At 40.8% G+C, this 22,352-nt stretch overlaps 1 protein-coding gene across 2 annotated transcripts; it reads left to right on the forward strand.

Moving 5' to 3' along the window:
* The first annotated feature begins 3,156 nt into the window (after window positions 1-3,156).
* Window positions 3,157-13,535, forward strand: LOC120030664 (serine protease HTRA3-like). Of its 2 annotated transcripts, none has more exons than XM_038976104.1 (9): window positions 3,157-4,012; window positions 7,914-8,013; window positions 8,618-8,840; window positions 10,401-10,595; window positions 10,775-10,807; window positions 11,107-11,221; window positions 11,726-11,783; window positions 11,909-12,004; window positions 12,194-13,535. In XM_038976104.1, exons 1-9 carry the CDS (start codon window positions 3,592-3,594, stop codon window positions 12,360-12,362), a joined length of 1,410 nt encoding a protein of 469 aa, XP_038832032.1. In that variant the 5' UTR covers window positions 3,157-3,591; the 3' UTR covers window positions 12,363-13,535. The 2 variants fall into 2 exon arrangements, with proteins under 2 accessions (XP_038832032.1, XP_038832033.1); XM_038976105.1 differs by having other exon boundaries at window positions 3,878-4,012; window positions 7,909-8,013.
* Window positions 13,536-22,352: the final 8,817 nt, after the last annotated feature.

Here is a 22,352-nt window from a genome sequence, read left to right on the forward strand (position 1 = left end):
TGTGGTAAATTCAATTGATTGGACATGATTTGGAAAATCTATATAAGGGCCCACAGTTCACACTGCATGTCAGAGCAATAACCAAGCCATGAGGTTGAAGGAATTGTCCATAGAGCTCTGAGACAGGATTGTGTCGAGGCACAGATCTGGGGAAGGGTACCAAAAAATGTATGCAGCATTGAAGGTCCCCAAGAGCACAGTGGCCTCCATCATTCTTAAATAGAAGAAGTTTGGAACCACCAAGACTCTTCCTAGAGTTGGCCGCCCGGCCAAACTGCGCAATCGGGGGAAAAGGGCCTTGGTCAGGGAGGTGACCAAGAACCTGATGGTCACTCCGACAGAGCTACAGAGTTCCTCTGTGGAGATGGGAGAACCTTCCAGAAGGACAACCATCTCTGCAGTACTCCACCAATCAGGCCTTTATGGTAGAGTGGCCAGACGGAAGGCACTCCTCAGTAAAAGGCACATGACAGCCCGCTTGGAGTTTGCCAAAGGCACCTAAAGTCTCTCAGACCATGAGAAACAAGATTCTCTAGTGTGATAAATCCAAGATTGAACTATTTGGCCTGAATGGCAAGTGTCATGTTTGGAGGAAACCTGGCACCATCCCTACGGTGAAGCATGGTGGTGGCAGCATCATGCTGTGGGGATGTTTTTCAGCAGCGGGACTGGATGACTAGTCAGGATTGAGGGAAAGATTAACAGAATAAAGTACAGAGAGGTCCTTGATGAAAACCTGCCCCAGTGAGCTCAGGACCTCAGACTGGGGCGAAGGTTCACCTTCCAACAGGACAACAACCCTAAGCACACAGCCATGACAACGCAGGAGTGGCTTCGGGATAAGTCTCTGAATGTTTTTGAGTGGCCCAACCAGAGCTCGGACTTGAACCCGATCGAACATCTCTGGAGAGATCTGAAAATAGCTGTGCAGCAACGCTCCCCATCCAACCTGACAGAGCTTGAGAGGATCTGCAGAGAATAATGGGAGAAACTCCCCAAATACAGGTGTGTCAAGCTTGTAGTGTCATACCCAAGGAGACTCGAGGCTGTAATCGCTGCCAAAGGTGCTTCAACAATGTACTGAGTAAAGGGTCTGAATACTTAACTTCTAGACTTGTTTTTGCTTTGTCATTATGGGGTGTTGTGTGTAGATGGATGAGGAAAAACAACTATTTAATCCATTTTAGAATAAGGCTGTAATGTAACAAAATGTGGAAAAAGTCAAAGGGTCTGAATACTTTCCGAATGCTCTGTTTATGTGCATTAATAAAGTAGTCAAAACTGTAGTATTTGGTCCCATATTCCTAGCAACCAATGATTACATCAAGCTTGTGACTCTAACTTGTTTGATTCATTTGCTGTTTGTTTTGGTTGTGTTTAAGATTATTTTGTTCCCAATAGAAATAATGTATTGTGTCAATTTGGAGTGACTTTTATTGTAAATAAGAATATTATATGGTTTATTTAAAAGGCATAAATATCATACCCCCCAAAAAATTGCTAACCTCCCCTTATTGAGAGAGGTTAGCATGTCTTGGGGGTATGATATTTGTAGGTCTGTAACTTTCTCACTGATCATTCGTAATCATCGTAGCATCCACATTAATGTAGAAGTGTTTAGAAACATATTCTATTCTTATTTACAATAAAAGTGACTCCAAAATGACACAATACATTATTTACCATTCATTTTTCTAATCTGAAGCACAACCAAAACAAACAGCAAATGCATCCAACAAGTTTGTAGAGTCACAAGCTTGATGTAATCCAATGTGCTGGAGTACAGAGCCAAAACAACAAAGTGTCACCGTCCCAATACTTTAGAACTCACTGTATGCACCAAACACTTTCCAAATGAACAACATGCTTGCCTGAAGTTCTGTACATAAAGCATGCCTGGAAAGCACTGACTATTGAAAAAGTTACAGACAAAGAGAAAGAGTCATGCTGAGTCTTACTTTTCTGTAATAAGTGGTAATATCACAATTTCAGCAACAATTCCATCTTTTAATCCCAAGAATAACACATATAAAGTATGCTTAAGAATCGTGAAAATATCACCAAGTACTGCTTCCCACATTAACGGTCAGCTCAGTTGGTGACTGGAACAAGGGGTCCAGTGTTTCCGAAAAGTGCCAGGAGTGATTGACGTTGAGCTTTCAAATAAACATACCCGCGGTTGGTGAAATGCATATGGGTATGTCCCAAATGGAACGCTATTCCCTACAGGCACTGGTCAAACCTAGTGCGCTATATAGGGAATAGTGTGCCATTTCCTCTCTTCTTTACCTAAACAAACATTTATTAGGCTCTAGCCTGATGCCCATTCCTCTAGGAGAGAGAGTATGTGTGAGAAACAACCACCACTATGTTGCTACCGGCTGGTCATCTTAAATTGTCCTTAAATTGTGCTTATAAAAACATGTGTTTGCATCCCAAATGCCAACCTATTAGTGCACCCATTCCCTCTATAGTGCACTGGTGCATTGTGTAGGGAATAGGGTGCCATTTAGGATGTACATTGCACTTGCTCACATCCAGACGAATGGATGACTTAATATTTTGAAACGGAAAAAACAAATTGCCACACGACAACTGTTACTGAGTGCATCCACGCCCATGTTTACTGACAGAGACCCAATTATTTACGTCAATATTTTGACACAGATTTTGACACGTTTATTGTCATGAATCTTGCACTGGAGGCAGAACTGAGCGGTTTCTGCTGGATGGGCCAGCTGCAAAGTAAAAATTGGCTATAGTGTAAAAAAAAAATATGAAAACAAAAATATGCTTTTTGGTTTTATCCGATTTTATGATTTTGTGGCTGTGCCAGCTAGTGGCCACTCTGCAGAGCTGCCTCCAGAACAAGATGCATGACAAAAAACGGTAACCTGCATAATATTGTCCAGTGATTATTGTGATTAATTATGCTTTGGCCTACGGTGGCAAGGTACAGACAAAGTTCATTTTCAAGTTATTCATCACAAGGTATGATGACAACTTTCATGCTCGATATGATGAAAACTCAAAGGTTATGAGGTGTGTGTGTGTCAATGGGCTCAGTCTCCGCCTCCTGGGGGCGCGTTTTAATGATCAAAGACCTCTTTTGCTCAGCTATGCGCTTCGGAGGGGCAGAGCCAGACCAGACGCGAACGAATGATATGGGATCTGCAAAAACCCGGAGAAAAGACACTGCACTGCTGCACTGACACTCATTTCAATGGAGACTCAGCGTCACCGGGATCATTACAAATAACTTACAGCTGTAAACAGTGCATCGATTAGGCGCACAATTACGAGCATCTTTGGGATGAATTTCCACTCCTTTGGGATAAAGTTACCCATTTAATCTGAATCAGAATATGCATATGAGTGGAGAACTTTTCAGTCGTAAGAAGACACCAATGTCTGTCCTGCAAGCGTAAATGTGTCTCAACAGCCCCGTGAAAGTGATGCATAAAGACGTTGCGCGTCGTTCAATCTTCCCATATTACAAGTAACGGTTTTGTGACGAACATGACCTTAATGTAAATACTTTACATTATTTTTTATTTTATAGGTTTAATTTTCTCCACCAGATCGCCAACAATGCAGGTCCTTCTGTTTGCCACCGTTCTCTTCTGCGTCGAGGACTTCGTCCGTGCTGAGCCCAAACCAAAGTGCACGGAGCGCTGCGACGTGAGCACTTGCCCCAGCCCCAGCTGCCCGATGGGTTACGTTCCAGACCGATGCAACTGCTGCCTGGTATGCGCCCAGGGCGAAGGAGATCCATGCGGACGCAAAGACGACCTACCCTGCGGTGATGGACTCGACTGCAAGCACCCGGCCGGCAAGCGTCTCGCCAAGGGGTTCTGCCTGTGCAAATTGGGGCATAAAGTCTGCGGCAGTGATGGCAATACCTATGGGAACGTGTGTCAGCTTAAGGCGCAGAGTAGGAAGGCTCTGCAACAGGGGCTGCCAGCCATCAACTCGGTCCAGAAGGGACCATGCAAAATAAACCAAAACAAAGGTAAGTCATTTGTGTCTAAAATAAACTAAATCAACAACAACAACAAACAGTTGCAACATACAAAACATACAATTCAATATTAGCAGAAACTCGCTGTTTATTATCTATGCATGGTCACTTTACCCCTAACTACATGTGCAAATTACCTCGACTAACCTGCACCCCCGCACATTGACTCGGTACTGGTACCCCCTGTATATAGCCTCGGTATTGTTATTTTATTGTGTTACTTTATTTTTTTACTTTTTAGTTTATTTAGTAAATATTTTCTTAACTCTATTTCTTGAACTGCATTGTTGGTTAAGGGCTTGTAAGTAAGCAATTCACGGTAAAGTCTACAACTGTTGTATTCCCGCACATGTGACAAATCAGATTTGATTTGCACACACACAGTTACTTTGATGCACTTTATGCGATGTGGACGATGAATTGATATGGTTGATGTTTGCATAGTGCAGTTACAGGGTTCATCCCAAATTACACCCTCTTCCATATAGTGCACTTCTTTTTTTTTACATACTCAATAATGCTGAGATTTGGTTAGGGCATATAGGGCTCTTCTCAAAAGTAGTGCACTATATAGGAACAGCTTACTGTAAGTAGGCTAGTGGAAGAGCAGGAACAACCCTTCAACCCCTCCTTTGTCAGAACGGGCAGCCAGCAGACTGTCTGGGTGAATGGATCGTTAAAGTTAACCCTGAAAGTCAACCCATACAAGTCCTTTATGTCCCTCATTGGAAAATAACAAATGTTTCCCATAGACACTGATCTGAGGCCAGTTTTGTGGTTTTCCCTCCTAATGGTTTCAAATCCAATCATATTTGTCACATACACATGGTTAGCAGATGTTAATGCGAGTGTAGCGAAATGCTTGTGCTTCTAGTTCCGACAATGCAGTAATAACCAACGAGTAATCTAACCTAACAATTCCACAACTACTACCTTATACACGCATGTGTAAAGGGATAAAGAATATGTACATAAAGATATATGAATGAGTGATGGTACAGAACAGCATAGGCAAGATGCAGTAGATGGTATAGAGTACAGTATATACATATGAGATGAGTAATGTAGGGTATAGGTTAGGTTTAGGTTAGGATTGGGGGAGAGAAAGCTGATCTGTGCCTAGGGGAATCTCCATCATTACACCCAGACAGACTTCCTATAGATTAGTCTCACATGATTAAAACTAATGACCAGCCACTGAATGAATGACTTCACTTGTCAGAGTTTAATGTTTGTTTTCCTGTCTAGCTTTTATTTGCATTTCCTGTGTCCATTTATAGGCATTTTCCTGCCCAGGGGTGGAAGTTACCTTGGTTCCCATTCCATTCTGAATGTATTTATTTTTATTAAAGTAATGTAGCACATTACAAATAGTTCCTGAGAGACATTCTAGAATCAATACATGACTTCATACCATCTCTGACCTACACAGGTCCTTGGGGATGGTGTGTAACACGCTTTACTGCAGGCTACATCAACAAAGTTGTACTGTGTAATATAGACAACAGAGCACATGCAAACTGAGGGGGCTCCATTGTAATATGGTAGAGATATCCTGCAGGTCTTTTACACAGAATGAATCAAACCGTATTGAATTTGTCCATCAATTCCCTTTTCAAAACAACTAAGTGTATGACGTCTCAGGTTGACCTGACCCGAATAATACAGTACTTTCTCACTAATGAGGGAAACAGTTGGCTTGTGTCCCTTCAGAGACTTTACACGAAGTAGGAAGTCTCATGCAGACACAGAAAGTTATGGCATATCCGATTTGTCTTGACTTTGATCAGAAGTCATAATTCTGTGTCAGGGGCTTAAAAGCATGTGGCTGACTGCCATTGAATTGTTCAACTAGATGGGTTCAACTACTATTTCAAATAATTTCAACTATGTAAGCTGGGCTTGATTGAGCTTGCCTGGCGCAATGGAACCAATAGAATAGTCCCAAAATTGCAAACCTTGCCCATCGGGCACTCCAGGGAGAGCAGAGCAAACGTTAAAGATATTGGAAAGATTTCAAATATTATTTGAACCCATAACTATATGGAGTTTAATAAGAGGGATACGGATGACTGATGATGAGATTTGTATTCTTATCTGCTCATTGGTCCAAATCATCCATGAGCCAATTAGAATCAAGGCTTTGTAGAGACCTCACACAGGCAGATTATTATGGATGGTGGCGTTTTATCTTAATCTCCTGACAAATTGGCCAATTACTCAAGGTTTCCCTAACTAAACTGAGCATTCCCTGTTGAGTTAGGAATAGAAGATTATCACTATTTACATTTTAGTTTCTATTCTCAGATCTCCATTGCCTCTCATTTCTCAGTCTACAGCATATCCCACTCAGTCTAATATTATATCAGCATGTGAACCCATTCAACTTATGTTGAATTATGTGTGTTTGCCCTCAAGTCATCCTTGAGTTATTTCAGATGGACCAGCTACCACATCGGCCTAAAGCTAAAATGATCTCCCCATTATCATTGGCCTTCAGTCTAAGTACATGTTTAGTATCTTCAAACTGTTCTTCATTCCAAACCCACATTTTCCAGACTTATCTCAAACCCTTACCTTAGCATTGCATCTACAGTATGCACACATGCATGCGTGCACATAAACACTGAAATTACAATATATTCTTCTATCCCACAGAAAAGCATGAGGTAGATGTACAGTATCATTAGTGGCCACCACACAGGATAATAGCAGCCTGGTCCCAGATTTGTTTTACTGTCTTTCCAACTCATATGGTTATTGGCAAGACGGCACAAACAAATCTGGAAAACCAGGCTAGACTAATAGCAGAGTTGGTTTTTCCACAGTTACTGCCACGATTGTGCCATCCACTGGTTTGGTTTTTCTAATGCTTGGTTAGCCAACCATAGAGGACCAATTTGTAGCCTAGTGCTGAAATATGTTCTTCTGAGATTCCACTTCGCTTGGATGTTTAATTCTACACTCCCTTAGCCAACGGTTTGCCAATGACGAGGATGACCATAGCCAAAAATTGGATTTGCAAATGGTTGAATGAGAATAGTTCTAAAATCTAGTCAGATGTTTTTCCCTGACCATGTGACCTGACTAGGAACTCTGGGCCCTGGTTAGTGATAGTGTTTTTCATGATGACGATCCCCAAGTCAGGACAAACTCCTGGCCCTAGTATACCTGCATGAGATGAATAAGAGTAACTGGAAAATCTGGGAGTTGATATTGAGGTCACTAGTATGCCACAGGCTAGTTTCAGGACAGAGTGTATGTTTGCTGACTATTTGTACTCTAAACTCAGCTGTATAGCCTGATTGTGTATACATGTACAAGCCAAGGCGGTCACACACCGACACACACACCGACACACACACCGACACACACACAGGAAACCGCAGTCAGCTGAGGAGAACAAAACGCTAGCCGGTGGCGTGGCTGCCATGTACTGGAAATAACCCGCTGTAATTAACGTTTGTTAACTGCTGCACGCACCCCACACACGCCACCAAGGCTCTTTCATGGCCCTGAAAGAGTGCAGCCCAGCAAAACCTCCCAGATGTTTTTAGACCAAAGTACTGAGGTTTCATTTAGGAAGGGGTGGAGGGGAAGAATAAAATAGTTTAGGGCATCACAAAGGAACTTCAGAGGAATCTGCACTTGTTGACGTCAGATATATGTTTTGATACTGTTGATGTTGTTGTCCAGGACGTTTTCCTGATCACATGACCTAACTAGGGACCACTCTGGGCCCTTACTGTTACCACTTTGAAGCCTACTGTTTTCAGCACATTAGGTTGCAGCTACCAGATAACAGCTAGAAAATCTGATGTTTCAGTGGTGATGGTGTGGAGGAGTGACTGGATTCTATTATTAACATGAGTAATTCTTCCCGCTAGTATAGGTACTTCACACCCCACCAGTCCCAGGTATAAGTTTAACTTCATAGCTGACGTGGTGGAGAAGATCGCTCCGGCTGTGGTCCACATCGAACTCTTCCTCAGGTACGCCGAGTGTGTTTGTGTAGGCAGACACGTGTGTTTGTACTGCATTATACAACGGGTGTGTCTAATCCTGCATGCTGATTGGTTGAAAGCACATTGCAGCCGGTGTCTATTCCACAAGTTACCACCGGCTAAATCTGACGTTAAAATGCCTATTTACTGTGTTCCATCTGACTACGCAATCAACTGTCTCATCTGCCCAACCAAGTAATGTATAAACTTGATCTCCACTATAAAAATCATCTAGACATTATCTCACATTTCTTTTTAGAATATCATTTAGTTCTCAACAGAGGAGATTTGTAAAAATCTTGTGGTCTGTCTCTCTGACATTTGCAACATAGTTTCAATATTCAAATTGGATTTCCAACTACAGTTGGTGTTGTGTCAGTATGTGTCTTACTCGTGTTGAAGAAAGGGCGCATGACGGTTGAACCAAAATGATCACGTATAACGTAGTAACTTCATCACAACAGTGTAGATCGTATGTCATCTCTCATCATAGGCAATAGCACTTCACATGACACAGTAAACTCTCGTCTTGTCATTAGAAAGTCTATATTTCTAGCTCTATGTGTACCTCTTTTGACCTCTTGACTCCCAGACACCCTCTGTTCGGCCGGAACGTCCCTCTGTCTAGCGGGTCAGGCTTTGTGATGTCAGAGACGGGCCTGATAGTGACCAATGCCCACGTCGTGTCCAGCACCACGCCCATGTCAGGTCATCAGCAGCTCAAGGTCCAGATGCACAGTGGTGACATCTACGAGGCGACCATCAAGGACATCGACAAGAAGTCCGACATCGCCACCATAAAAGTCAACTCACTGGTGAGAGAAGTGGATTATATATTAGTTATTCCACTGTATTGTTGAATGGTCAATTTCTTCAAATCTTACCCCATGGAGGTCCGGACTACTGCTGGTTGTCTGTTCTACCTGATTATTCTTTGTGAACAATATGTCTGTGGTAAGACTCCAATATTTGTGGTTAGAGGAAGACTAACACTGTATCCTAAAGACTTTTGGACTTTTTACAATGGAACAGTCCAAATACTATGGTGGTTATATATTCAGGTTCATGTTTTTCAGGATAAAAAATAAACAGAATGGAGCTAAGCACAGGCAAAATCCTAAAGGAAAAACCTAGTTCAGTCTGCTTTCCACCAGACACTGGGAGATGAATTTACCTTTTAGCAGGACAATAACCTAAAACACAAGGCCAGATCTACACTGGAGTTGCTTAATGTAGATGATAGTGGTGGCTGCATGATGTAGCCACCACTATGCTTGAAAATATGCAGAGTGGTACTCAGTAATATGTTTGGGGCAAATCCAATACAACACAAAAAGTCAATTGCTTTGCCACACTTTTTGCAGTTTTACTTTAGTGACTTGTTGCAAACAGGATGCATGTTTTGGAATATTTGTATTCTGTACAGGCGTCCTTCTTTTCACTCTGTCATTTAGGTTAGAATGGTGGAGTAACTACAATGTTGTTGATTCATCCTCAGTTTTCTCCAGTCACCATTGGCCTCATGGTGAAATCCCTGAGCGGTTTCCTTCCTCTCCGGCGAGAGATGGGGTGTATTGATACACCATCCAAAGTGTAGTTAATAACTTCACCATGCTCAACGGGATATTCAATGTCTGCTTTTTTATTTTTACCCATCTGCCAATAGGTGCCCTTCTTTCTGAGACATTGGAAAATCTCCCTGGTCTTTGTGGTTGAATCTGTGTTTGAAAATTCACTGCTCAACTGAGGGACCTTACAGATAATTATATGTGTGAGGTACAGAGATGAGGTAGTCATTCAACAATTATGTTAGTCCATGCAACTTATCATGTGATTTGTTAAGCAAATTCTTACTCCTGAACTTATTTAGGCTTGCCATAAAGTGGTTGAATACTTATTGACTAAAGTCATTTCAGCTTTTCATGTTTAATTAATTTGTACAAATGTCTAAAAAATAATTCCACTTTGACATCATGGGGTATTGTGTGTAGGCGGGTGACACAATCTCATTTTAATCCATTTTAAATTCTGTAACACAACAAAATGTGGAAAAAGTCAAGGGGTGTGAATACTTCCTGAAGGCACTGTATCATCCTCTATCTTTTTTACATATGTTGATGTTGGGTGGTGCTGGACATGATGAATATGAAGTTGAAACATGTGGAAGTTTCCCTTTAAAGAATTCCTACACAAGTCCCTCTCTCTTTCGCCCTCCTACACCATCCGTCTCGTGAGCATATGTTTTTACTTAACTGTTCTCTCCGTCTCTCTCTTCTTTCCTTTTCCATCTTCCCCCTTTCTGTCTCCTCTTTCTCCCTCTTCCAACCCCCACCCTCTCGCTATCGCCCCCATCCTCTCCCACTTCCTCCCTTTAGAAAAAGCTCTCGGTGCTGTTGCTTGGCCACTCGGCCGACCTTCGACCCGGTGAGTTTGTGGTTGCGATCGGCAGCCCCTTTGCGCTCCAGAACACGGTTACCACGGGGATCGTGAGCACGGCCCAGAGGGACGGCAAAGAGCTGGGCATCAGAGACTCTGACATGGGCTATGTACAGACAGACGCCATCATTAACGTGAGACATTCAATTCAACTTTATCTAAACTTTATTTAAAGGGTAATTATAGCACACTCCACTTATAACCAACTCATAGGCTGTCTAGCTGTCTGTGTTGACATTTTAAAGAGGACATCCATGATCAGAGACACATCCCATTGGTTGTTTGAATAATCATTGTTTCCATCTTTTCTCAGTATGGAAATTCAGGTGGACCTCTCGTTAACTTGGTAAGCGTTACATCAGCACCCATAACATTAGTCACAACCTTCACTGTGATAATCTTGAAGAAGCCGTTGCCATAGAAATATAATACGCTAGTAACAAAACGTTCACTGATCTTGTGAGTCACGTTGCCAGGATTCCAATGCCCATTCTAATATTCTATGTAATTAAATGAAGCCAGCCCAGTGCGGACCCCTATTAACCCTGTATAGGATGCCACCACGATGGTGAGGTGATCGGTAACCGTAGCAATCCAGTTTCTATTCATAACACAATGTTACATTATCTGTCTGACTGCCACCAGGATGGAGAGGTGATTGGCATCAACACTCTCAAGGTGGCTGCTGGGATTTCCTTCGCCATCCCCTCTGATAGGATCACACGCTTCCTCAACGAATCAATGGACAAGCAGAGCAAAGGTAGGCCCACCCCTCCCCTTCCTTAACAAATCATTGGACAAGTAGAGCAAGGCCCATCACCATACATACAGCAGGAAAGACAGACAGAAGCATCATGCATGTGTGACGTGGCAAGGTTGGACCCAGGTGCAGAGAAGAGACCAGACGATGAATCAGCGGTTAAGGATAAACATAATACTTCACTGAGAAACGGTAGCCGCAGGATCACAGTACACTTGAATAAAACAACAAACACTAAGTCTCGCAAACTCACTCAGGAAACAACCGCACACAGTAAACAATTCAAGTTTCTGCAAAGGACAACGGAAAACACACCTCTTTTAAGAGGGAAATGATCATGAGTAAATTGGACACACCTGAGTGTCGTTAATGCCTCTAGGACGGTCTCTGCCGCCCTCTGTTGACAGGTGGAACCATGACAGCATGATCACATTTTAACAGAAAAGGGACGAATAGAACAGATGAGTATAAATAAAATAAAGATTCTCTTTTTTTTTTTTACAGAAGTGAGATCACTGAAGAAACGGTTTATTGGGATAAGGATGCTCACCATCACCTCAGCGTAAGTCTTTCTAACACGTAATCATAATACTAAAACGTGTCTCAAACTATATATTACATCTCTATAGCTTACAATAAATACAAAAAATCGTACTATTTCCAAAACGAACTTTACTGTGTGTCTAGCCTGGTTGAGGAGCTGAAGCAGCAGAACCCAGACTTCCCAGAGGTCACTAGTGGGATCTACGTTCATGAAGTGGTTCCTCACTCTCCTGCACAGAAGTAGGTGGTCTACACTGCTATACCATGACCATTGATTGGCTTAAAAGATTTAGTTACATTTTATAATAACGTTCATGAATAAGCCACGATAAATTAACATCGTTATTTATATTTAAAAACAAAATGCTTTGCAATACCCACAGACCATGTCAAAATATATATATTTTGAAATCCCTTTTCTCCACACAGAGGTGGAATCAGAGACGGCGACATCATCGTGAAGCTGAACGGCCGTCCGCTGCTGACCACTACTGACCTACAGGGGGCGCTCACACAGGAGACGACTCTGCTGTTGGAGGTCAGGAGGGGCAACGACGACCTCCTCTTCAACATCCAGCCTGATGTCATTATGCAGTAATCATGATGAAAATGACCACGAGTGTATTCAAGATTTTTTTTAAATTATAATAATAATCTGAACGTTCTGTAACGTTACAATGTCACTCATGAACAGGCCCCTTGCTGTTCAACACCGAGCCCGATGACGTCATCCTGCAGTAACCATGGCAACTGTGGTGTGGAATCCGGGAGACTGATAAAAGTATATGGACCACCAAACAAACACGCTTGTTGAGAGACCTAGACACTGATAGTTGCAGTTAAACATTGATCTAGGGTCAGTTGTTTGTTTCTCCCCCTAATGGTTGATGATAGGATTTGGGAGGGTAAAATAGGATCCTAGATCTATGCCTAAAGGGTGACTTTTTAACCATTCAGATCCAAGGAGAAGACGATCAACAAACAGAAAAACTGTGTTTGTTTGTTGGAACCTTGACGGGGAAACGATAGACTGACTGAACCTTGTTTGGGAAATCTCCACAGAACTCGAGTCCAGATGCATTTAGGACAGAAAGTCCCAGTGAAATGAAACACTTGATTTTATTGTTATATGTGTGTTTTGTATCATCTAAATGTCTTTGTCAAAGCATACGAGCTGTTTTTTTGAGAATCACTTACTCCGAAAGCAAGCAATCATTGATAAGACAAGTTTTAGATTAATAGATTTTTCAATTGTTACATTGCTTTTATGGCCTTTAAAATCTGTTAGAATAGAAATCATTTCTGTATATACGAGTAGCTGTGTCCAATGCTGTCGGTTCGGAACCATTCCATAACCAACTGTGAATGTTATTTGGTCAGTTATAGGTTGAAAGAAAGATCACATTTTGGTCAGAAATGGTCAGTTGAAAGAAATACATTATTTTTCAGCTGGCAAAATGTAAGCAAATGTCTGATTTGCATCTGTTGCTGTATTCTTGCGGTCTTCTACTATAACCGACACGTTGGTAACACTTTACATTAATGTCCCCTTTATAAAGGTGTTATGAGTTCATAAGTAGTTTACAATACCAACTTGTGCTTATAGTGTGAATAAATAAACTCACTTTACAGGCAGTGAGTTATATATTAATCATCATAACTTCATATTGAATGTTTACATATCCGGATTCCTTACCAACAGGCTATGTGAATGGGAGCGATTGTTTTTTTTTACAAATAAATGTTTTATAAAAATAAATGAACATCTTTAATGGAATCTAGGTCATAGGACGTTCTTGCATTGACCCAGTGAGGAGTGTGTGTCCGTGCATGTGTGATTCCCTTGACAACGTTCTGCTGCACTTGGAGATGGCTGATGAGGAAGCCAGGAATGTTTACTGCTGCAGGCCTTGTTTAGTACAATCGGAGTATTGTGGCTGCCTGCTACACACACACTCAAACACACACGCACACACGGAAATGTCTTGAGTCAATAAGTATTCAACCCCTTTTGTTATGACAACCTTGCAATGATCACCAACCAATTTGACAGAGCTTGAAGAATTTTTAAAAGAATAATGGGCAAATGTTGCACAATCCAGGTGTGGAAAACTCTTAGAGATTTACCCAGAAAGACGCACTGTTGTAATCGCTGCCAAAGATGCTTCTACAGAGTATTTAAGAAGCACCTTTGTGAATACTTATGTAATTTAGATATTTCTGTATCTCATTTTCAATCAATTTGAAAATATTAAAAAATATATGTTTTCACTTTGTCATTATGGGGTGTTGTGTATAGATGGCTCAGATTTATTTTTTAGATGTAATCCATTTTTGAATTCAGACTGTAACACATTTTTATTTTGAATAAGTCAAGGGGTATGAATACTTTCTGAAGGCACTGTATGTATGTTATGTTAGGGGTCACACAAAAAAATCTTACAGTTTTACTTGTCTTGCCACAGGTCATACATGTATGTCTAATGTCCTAAAGGAGGACGTCTGGAAAGGAAACTGTATTCGAGAGAGATGATAAGGAGAGTCTGGAAGAGTTTTAGATGTGATTTACTGCCATGGAAGAGTTGACCCATATTCTGGTCTGCCAGAGAATCTGTGAATTGTTGGCTAATATCCTTGATGCAGCTACTACTGGTAAGTGAGCTTAGTATAGAAACTTGCCATATTGCTGAGAGAAAGAACATTTAAAAACAAGTTTCAATTGCAACTTATATCCAAGTTGGGTGCTCGTGATGGATATATCCAAGTGGGTGCTCGTGATGGCCCTTCTCAGTGTGACATCGCTCTTGAATCTCATAAAACAATGTCATGATTTTGACCAGGGTTTAGTTTTCATCTGTCAATATTGACTATAAGATACTTAGGTAATGGTTTATCCATCTTGCTCAGGCAGGACTCTGTTGAAACCCTTTATAAATATTATCATCATAAAAATGGGATGTTGCATCCTAACACATGAAAACCTAGCACAACTAGGAACAGGAGAAAGTAATCTTACAGCCAAGGAACAAGTCTGGTTTTCAGCTTTGTGATTCCAGAAAAGGATTTCTAGGTAAAAGGTATTAAAAATAAACTATCTATTCTCCATCCTGCTTTAGTTTGAAAGACTCAATCAACGAGGAGGAACCTGGGATTTCTTCAGAAGGTTGGAACCATAGAAATAGAATCGCTATAGAAATCATTCTAGTTCTGATGTTGGAACACTACAAAAACGTTCAGATAGAAATACATAATGTAGAACAGATAATATTCATTATCTAACATGTCTGTCACTATAAATTATATGTCTCTTTGCAACACTCTAATGTTTCAGCCTTATGAACACACCCTTTAAGTTTTGCTGAGTTAGTTCATTGGAAGATTTACTCAGTGGTTATGACAACGACATAAGATATAGGCCATAGTAATACTAGCCTTTCAGGCCAGTTCCTGTAGCTCTTGGCACAGATCGAGGCCGCCGGGCTCCAGTTTCCCAGCCCAAACCTCAAACCTCAGTCTGTGTGGGTAACTGATCAATCCAACATGGCTGTTGGAGCCATGTGATTTAGTGTATCACCCGGTCATGGATATATAATAAAGCATTACAGAAGCATTCCTAAACCCCAGATATTAGATTCCAAGACAGTGTCGAAGGAAAGCTGGTTTTCAGAATACTCTGATAGTTGGATCGTGGTTTTTGCAACATCGACTTTGAAGGTTTGAGTCTCGTACCCTTTAATGAATTTTAACTTAGTTAAAACTTAGTTAGACTTATGGGCAATGTCCAGATAGGCAGGATGGTGTCATAGCATCAATGATAATGGGCTACTTAAACTATAACTTGAACATAATCTGGGTCAATACCATAAGCGGAGGTTGACAGCTGTTTCTCTCCATTTTGTTTCGCCCCATCCTGTTGAAATACTATATTAAATACTACATTAAATGCTATATTAAATACTATATTAAATACTACATTAAATGCTATATTAAATACTATATTAAATACTACATTAAATGCTATATTAAATGCTATATTAAAAACTACATTTAATACTATATTAAATACTACATTAAATGCTATATTAAATACTATATGAAATACTACATTAAATGCTATATTTGTGTCCCTAATGGCACCCTATACCCTACATAGTTCACTACTTTTGACCAGGGCCCATATGGTGCACTATGTATGGAATAGGGTGCCATTAGGGGATGTAGCCTATGACAGAAACACTTTATAATCGGATAAGAACCATAATGTTGACTTTGGCTCGCTAAACCACACATATATCTAATAAACAAAATCACTTCACTTCTCATTTCATCGTCTGCCCAACAAATGACAATCCTCTGAACTCTCATACTGTCATCTTTTATGACGCTGATGGAAAAGTTGGCAGAAAACTTAATTTGAAATGTTACGTTAAAATGAAAAGCTTGCTAATATGGGACTGATTTTGTTTGGCTTTTGAAAATCAGTCAAGTCAATGGACATTGTCCAAATGGGATCAGAGAGAATGTATTTGGGAGAGGAGAGATGTGAGGCCAAAGCTCCTTCCCGCAGTAGAAGTGTTGCATCTCCTGTTCAATTGTGTGTGTGTGTGTGTGTGTGTGTGTGTGTGTGTGTGTGTGTGTGTGTGTGTGTGTGTGTGTGTGTGTGTGTGTGTGTGTGTGTGTGTGTGTGTGTGTGTGTGTGTGTGTGTGTGTGTTTGTTTGTTTGTTTGTTTGTTTAGGTCTATGTAGCCTCAATCCAGCCATTACAGAGCAAAATTCTCTCTCTCTCTCTCTCTCTCTCTCTATATATATATATATATATATAGAGAGAGAGAGAGAGAGAGAGAGAGAATCTCATATATATATATACACAGCTGGTGCCTCCATTCCTTCTCTGTTTCAGACCACATGTGTTTTAAAGGAGTATCCTAAACACAAACCACCGGTGCAATCTCAAACCAATATAGAAATTCACCTTTGCTCCCATTCTGACTGCAATTTGCCTTTATCCTCTGCAGCTATGAGCTTTAAACTCTTTAAAAAATACCATCCATTTAGCTATAAACCATCCATTTAGCTATAAACCATCCATTTAGCTATGAACCATCCATTTAGTTATAAACCATCCATTTAGCTATAAACCATCCATTTAGCTATGAACCATCCATTTAGCTATAAACCATCCATTTAGCTATAAACCATCCATTTAGTTATAAACCATCCATTTAGCTATAAACCATCCATTTAGCTATGAACCATCCATTTAGTTATAAACCATCCATTTAGCTATAAACCATCCATTTAGCTATGAACCATCCATTTAGTTATAAACCATCCATTTAGCTATAAACCATCCATTTAGCTATGAACCATCCATTTAGTTATAAACCATCCATTTAGCTATAAACCATCCATTTAGCTATAAACCATCCATTTAGCTATAAACCATCCATTTAGCTATGAACCATCCATTTAGCTATAAACCATCCATTTAGTTATAAACCATCCATTTAGTTATAAACCATCCATTTAGTTATAAACCATCCATTTAGCTATAAACCATCCATTTAGCTATGAACCATCCATTTAGCTATAAACCATCCATTTAGTTATAAACCATCCATTTAGTTATAAACCATCCATTTAGTTATAAACCATCCATTTAGCTATAAACCATCCATTTAGCTACGAACCATCCATTTAGTTATAAACCATCCATTTAGTTATAAACCATCCATTTAGCTATAAACCATCCATTTAGCTATAAACCATCCATTTAGCTATGAACCATCCATTTAGTTATAAACCATCCATTTAGTTATAAACCATCCATTTAGCTATAAACCATCCATTTAGCTATAAACCATCCATTTAGCTATGAACCATCCATTTAGTTATAAACCATCCATTTAGTTATAAACCATCCATTTAGTTATAAACCATCCATTTAGCTATAAACCATCCACTTAGCTATAAAAGAAGACATTGGAGTCTTGGCTGATGTATGCTCAGCATGCTTTAAGTTAACACCATTATTGTCTTATAGTTAAGCGTCTGTAAATATTGCTGACAGTGCAGTAATAGACACAGGGACACTTTAAATGACCTGGCAGTTTGGATTGAGTTATGATGTTGGGTTCATAATTCATTGGGATGAACTTGTGTCTCCTGAAAACAAAGAGCTTGAATTTAGAATTTGGCCTCCTAGAATCTCCTGGGATTCTAGAATGAATGTCTGGAATGTAACGCATAGAGACGCAGCAAGTGAACCTAGAGAAAGGGTGAGACGTCGAAGGAAAGGGGGAAAGAGAGATGGTAGAGATATAGAGGGAGGAAAATAAGGAGATGAAGAAGAAAGGAGAGAAAGAGTGACAGAAAGAAGAGAGGGAGACAGAAAGAGTGACAGAAAGAAGAGAGGGAGACAGAAAGATTGACAGGAAGAAGAGAGGGAGACAGAAAGAGTTACAGAAAGAAGAGAGGGAGACAGAAAGAGTGACAGAAAGAAGAGAGGGAGACGGAAAGAGTGAAAGAGAGAACGAAATAGTAACGCTACAGCCATAAAACAGAAGACAGCGAGGGAAGGAGAAAACTGAAATAAGAGATTGACGGCACGGACATACAAGAGAGGGAGAACGGCCGGAGGGAGGGAAGGAGAGAATGAGTGATGGTACAGACATAGAAATAAAGCAGGGAGACATGAAGGAGAAAACACGGCTGGCCCAGACAAGACAACCACAGCTACATACAGTACCAGTCAAAAGTTTGGACACACCTACTCATTCCAGGGTTTTTATTTTTTTGCTATTTTCTACATTGTTGATGCTACATGAGAAGTGGAATACTACTGTTAATATGACCTTGTAAGCTGTGAATTTATGTAAATCATCAAGCTCATCTGCATTAACTGCGTTGCAGGAAAATTCTCAGCAACAAAATAATGATCAAATTAAGATCCTACATCTGTAGACTGAAGATGGTCCAACTTAAAGAAATATAGCAAAAATAATCTGTCCAAACACACACATTCAGGTGCCAATGGTCATCCACAATAGAGACAAGTGTCTAGACTGTTTGCACTGCCAAGCACTTCTAATTCATAGGTCCTGTCCATGTCCCTCCCAAGGAGGAAATTATGAATTTCAACAAGTCTGCCATCTTGGATTCACCAGTAGGTCAGAAGTGGTTTGATTGGTCTCCAAGAAATGAATTACTTAAGTCTACATGCAATTTATGATGTTGAAATATCGTAGTGACTTCCAACATAAACATCCCTCAAACCCTTATCTGAAACGGTAACACAAACATTTTTGAGCAATTAGTTCTGAGATTAAGTTAAAGTTACAACACACTGACGCACACACGCACGCACACATACACACACACACACACACACACACAGTCTTGTACAGCTAACCTTGTGGGGACACACAATTCTGTCCCATTCAAAATCCTATTTTCCCTAACCCCTAACCCGTACTCTTACCCTTACCCTAATCTTAACCCTCCTTAATCCAAACACCTAAACCTAACCCTAGCTTCTGACCCTAACTCTAAATGTAATTCTAACCCTAACACTAATTCTAACCTTAACCCTAAACCCCCTAAAAATAGCCTTTGACCTCGTCGGAACTGTCAAAATGTCCCCAGTTGGTCAAATGTTTGTTTGTTTACTATTCGTGAGGGGACTTCTGGTCCCAAGAATAGTTAAACACGTCCACACACACCACACACACTGTAAAATCTGAGACAACATATGTCCAAAGCTTCATTTTAAGGACCGGATGTTGGGAGGACAAGGGTTGTGGTGTTGATTAATGAATATTTCCTTCCCAGACAACGTGTGAGTGTGCATGTGTGTGTGTGCATGTGTTGCCAGGCAAATACAAACACAAAACTGTGTCACACTGTCACAAGTGCTCCCTCTCCGGCCTCTAGGTCACCAGGCTGCTCCGGCCTCTAGGTCACCAGGTCAAACACAAAACTGTGTCACACTGTCACATGTGCTCCCTCTCCAGCCTCTAGGTCACCAGGCTGCTCCGGCCTCTAGGTCACCAGGCTGCTCCGGCCTCTAGGTCACCAGGTCAAACACAAAACTGTGTCACACTGTCACATGTGCTCCCTCTCCAGCCTCTAGGTCACCAGGCTGCTCCGGCCTCTAGGTCACCAGGCTGCTCCGGCCTCTAGGTCACCAGGTCAAACACAAAACTGTGTCACACTGTCACATGTGCTCCCTCTCCGGCCTCTAGGTCACCAGGCTGCTCGTTATGGCGCACACCTGTCACCATCGTTACGCGCACCTGCGCGTCATCAGACTCACCTGGACTCCATCACTTCCCTGATTACCTTCCCTATATATGTCACTCCCTTAGGTTCCTTCCCCAGACGTTATTATTTCTGTTCCTGTGTCAGTTCTGTGCGTTGTCCGTGTTTCTTATTATGTATTATGTTGTGTTTATTCATTAAAACACTCACTCCCTGAACTTGCTTCCCGACTCTCAGCACACATCGTTACACACACCAGGATCTTTGGGGTTTTCAAACTTCGTTCCGATCCAGAGATGGATGAACTAAACCTCTTTTCCCCCTCTTATAAGTATCTTCTTATAGAGTGACTATCCAAATAACATGTGACCTATTTCTTTGCCAAGATGGTGTGTTTAGAAGAATGGATCTTTAGGGTTTGAAAAAATCTGACACATAGATGGATTCCACCCTTTCTTAAAGGGGATACCTCAGAATGAGGCCTTTTATCTACTTCCCCAGACTTTTATCTACTTCCCCAGATTTTTTTGTCTCTGCATGCAGTTTGAAGAAAATTGCTAACTAGCACTAGTGCAAAGACTGGAAGTCTATGAGTCTGTGGGCAGCCATAGAATTCCAGTCAATGTGCTAACAAAACTAGATAAAGGGCATCCTTGCCAAAATCCTGAAGTATCCCTTTAAGAGATGGATCGTTTTAGAACCTCAGAAGTTATTTTTTTTACTAGAGCCCCTGCTGAAGAAAACAATATCAGGACATTTTGGGAGGTTAGTGTGTTCATAAGGATTTAATCAGATTTTGATTGGAACGGATGCTGATTGCCAAACATGAAGCTCAACTGATAGGAACGAGAAAAAAAGAGTATATAAAAGGACTAACATTATTAAAATGTCATATTATTGTAATAAATGCTAATGTGATCACCTAGACTTCAAATCCGGGTCTCCAGTAAACCGCAACAGTGTTAGCCAGCTGAGCTAAAACCTCGACATTAGCTTGGGGAGCTAACGCAAGTCTTCAGGTCTCAGGCAAGGGTGCTACTCATCAAGCAAGCATGGTTACTTAAGATGTGAATATAAAATTAACTAAGTATGTGCTTCACTGAAATAAATAATCCATCAATGCAATCCATGTATTTGTATTAGTCAAAATCTTTATTTCATGTTTATATTACAAACCCTTTATTCAGTCAGTATTTTACAAAATTTGCTAAAAATATATACAGCATTACATGTGAAACACAGTACAACTATATACACATTAGACAACCATGGAATCATTTGGCAATCAAAATAAGCTCAAATATCTTTCTGTACAGCACTTTGTGACATCTGCTGAGGTAAAAAGGGCTTTATAAATACATTTGATTGAAATCTTAATTCATGTAGTTATCTATAATCTAATTTATGTGGGGTTAGCTGGCATCCTATCATGGTAAATCAGTTCCAATTATGAAATATAATGTAATGAATATAAACTCTTTCAAATCAAATCAAAGTTTATTTGGCACGTGCGCTGAATACAACAGGTGTAGACCGTACAGTGAAATGCTTACTTACAGGCTCTAACCAATAGTGCAAAAAAGGCATTAGGTGAACAATAGGTAAGTAAAGAAATAAAACAACAGTAAAAAGACAGGCTATATACAGTAGCGAGGCTATAAAAGTAGCGAGGCCACATACAGACACAGGTTAGTCAGGCTGATTGAGGTAGTATGTACATGTAGATATGGTTAAGTGACTATGCATATATGATGAACAGAGTAGCAGTAGCGTAAAAGAGGGGTTGGCGGGTGGTGGGTGGGACACAATGCAGATAGCCCGGTTAGCCAATGTGCGGGAGCACTGGTTGGTCGGCCCAATTGAGGTAGTATGTACATGAATGTATAGTTAAAGTGACTATGCATAGATGATAAACAGAGAGTAGCAGCAGCGTAAAAAGAGGGGTTGGGGGGGCACACAATGCAAATAGTCCGGTTAGCCATTTGATTACCTGTTCAGGAGTCTTATGGCTTGGGGGTAAAAACCGTTGAGAAGCCTTTTTGTCCGAGACTTGGCACTCCGGTACCGCTTGCCATGCGGTAGTAGAGAGAACAGTCTATGACTGGGGTCTTTCACAATTTTTATGGCCATCCTCTGACACCGCCTGGTGTAGAGGTCCTGGATGGCAGGCAGCTTAGCCCCAGTGATGTACTGGGCCATACGCACTACCCTCTGTAGTGCCTTGCGGTCAGAGGCCGAGCAATTGCCGTACCAGGCAGTGATGCAACCAGTCAGGATGCTCTCGATGTTGCAGCTGTAGAACCTTTTGAGGATCTCAGGACCCATGCCA

The sequence above is a fragment of the Salvelinus namaycush genome, chromosome 36, assembly GCF_016432855.1.
Source record: "Salvelinus namaycush isolate Seneca chromosome 36, SaNama_1.0, whole genome shotgun sequence".
Lineage (NCBI taxonomy): Eukaryota > Metazoa > Chordata > Actinopteri > Salmoniformes > Salmonidae > Salvelinus > Salvelinus namaycush.

What these genes read in the sequence shown, in the direction of transcription:
- LOC120030664 (XM_038976104.1), top strand. Translation starts at nt 3,592, where the DNA reads ATGCAGGTCCTTCTGTTTGCCACCGTTCTCTTCTGCGTCGAGGACTTC. An exon ending in CAAAATAAACCAAAACAAAG is followed by an intron (nt 4,013 to 7,913) that starts GTAAGTCATTTG and finishes CCGCTAGTATAG; the next exon opens with GTACTTCACACCCCACCAGT. An exon ending in CCATAAAAGTCAACTCACTG is followed by an intron (nt 8,841 to 10,400) that starts GTGAGAGAAGTG and finishes TCCTCCCTTTAG; the next exon opens with AAAAAGCTCTCGGTGCTGTT.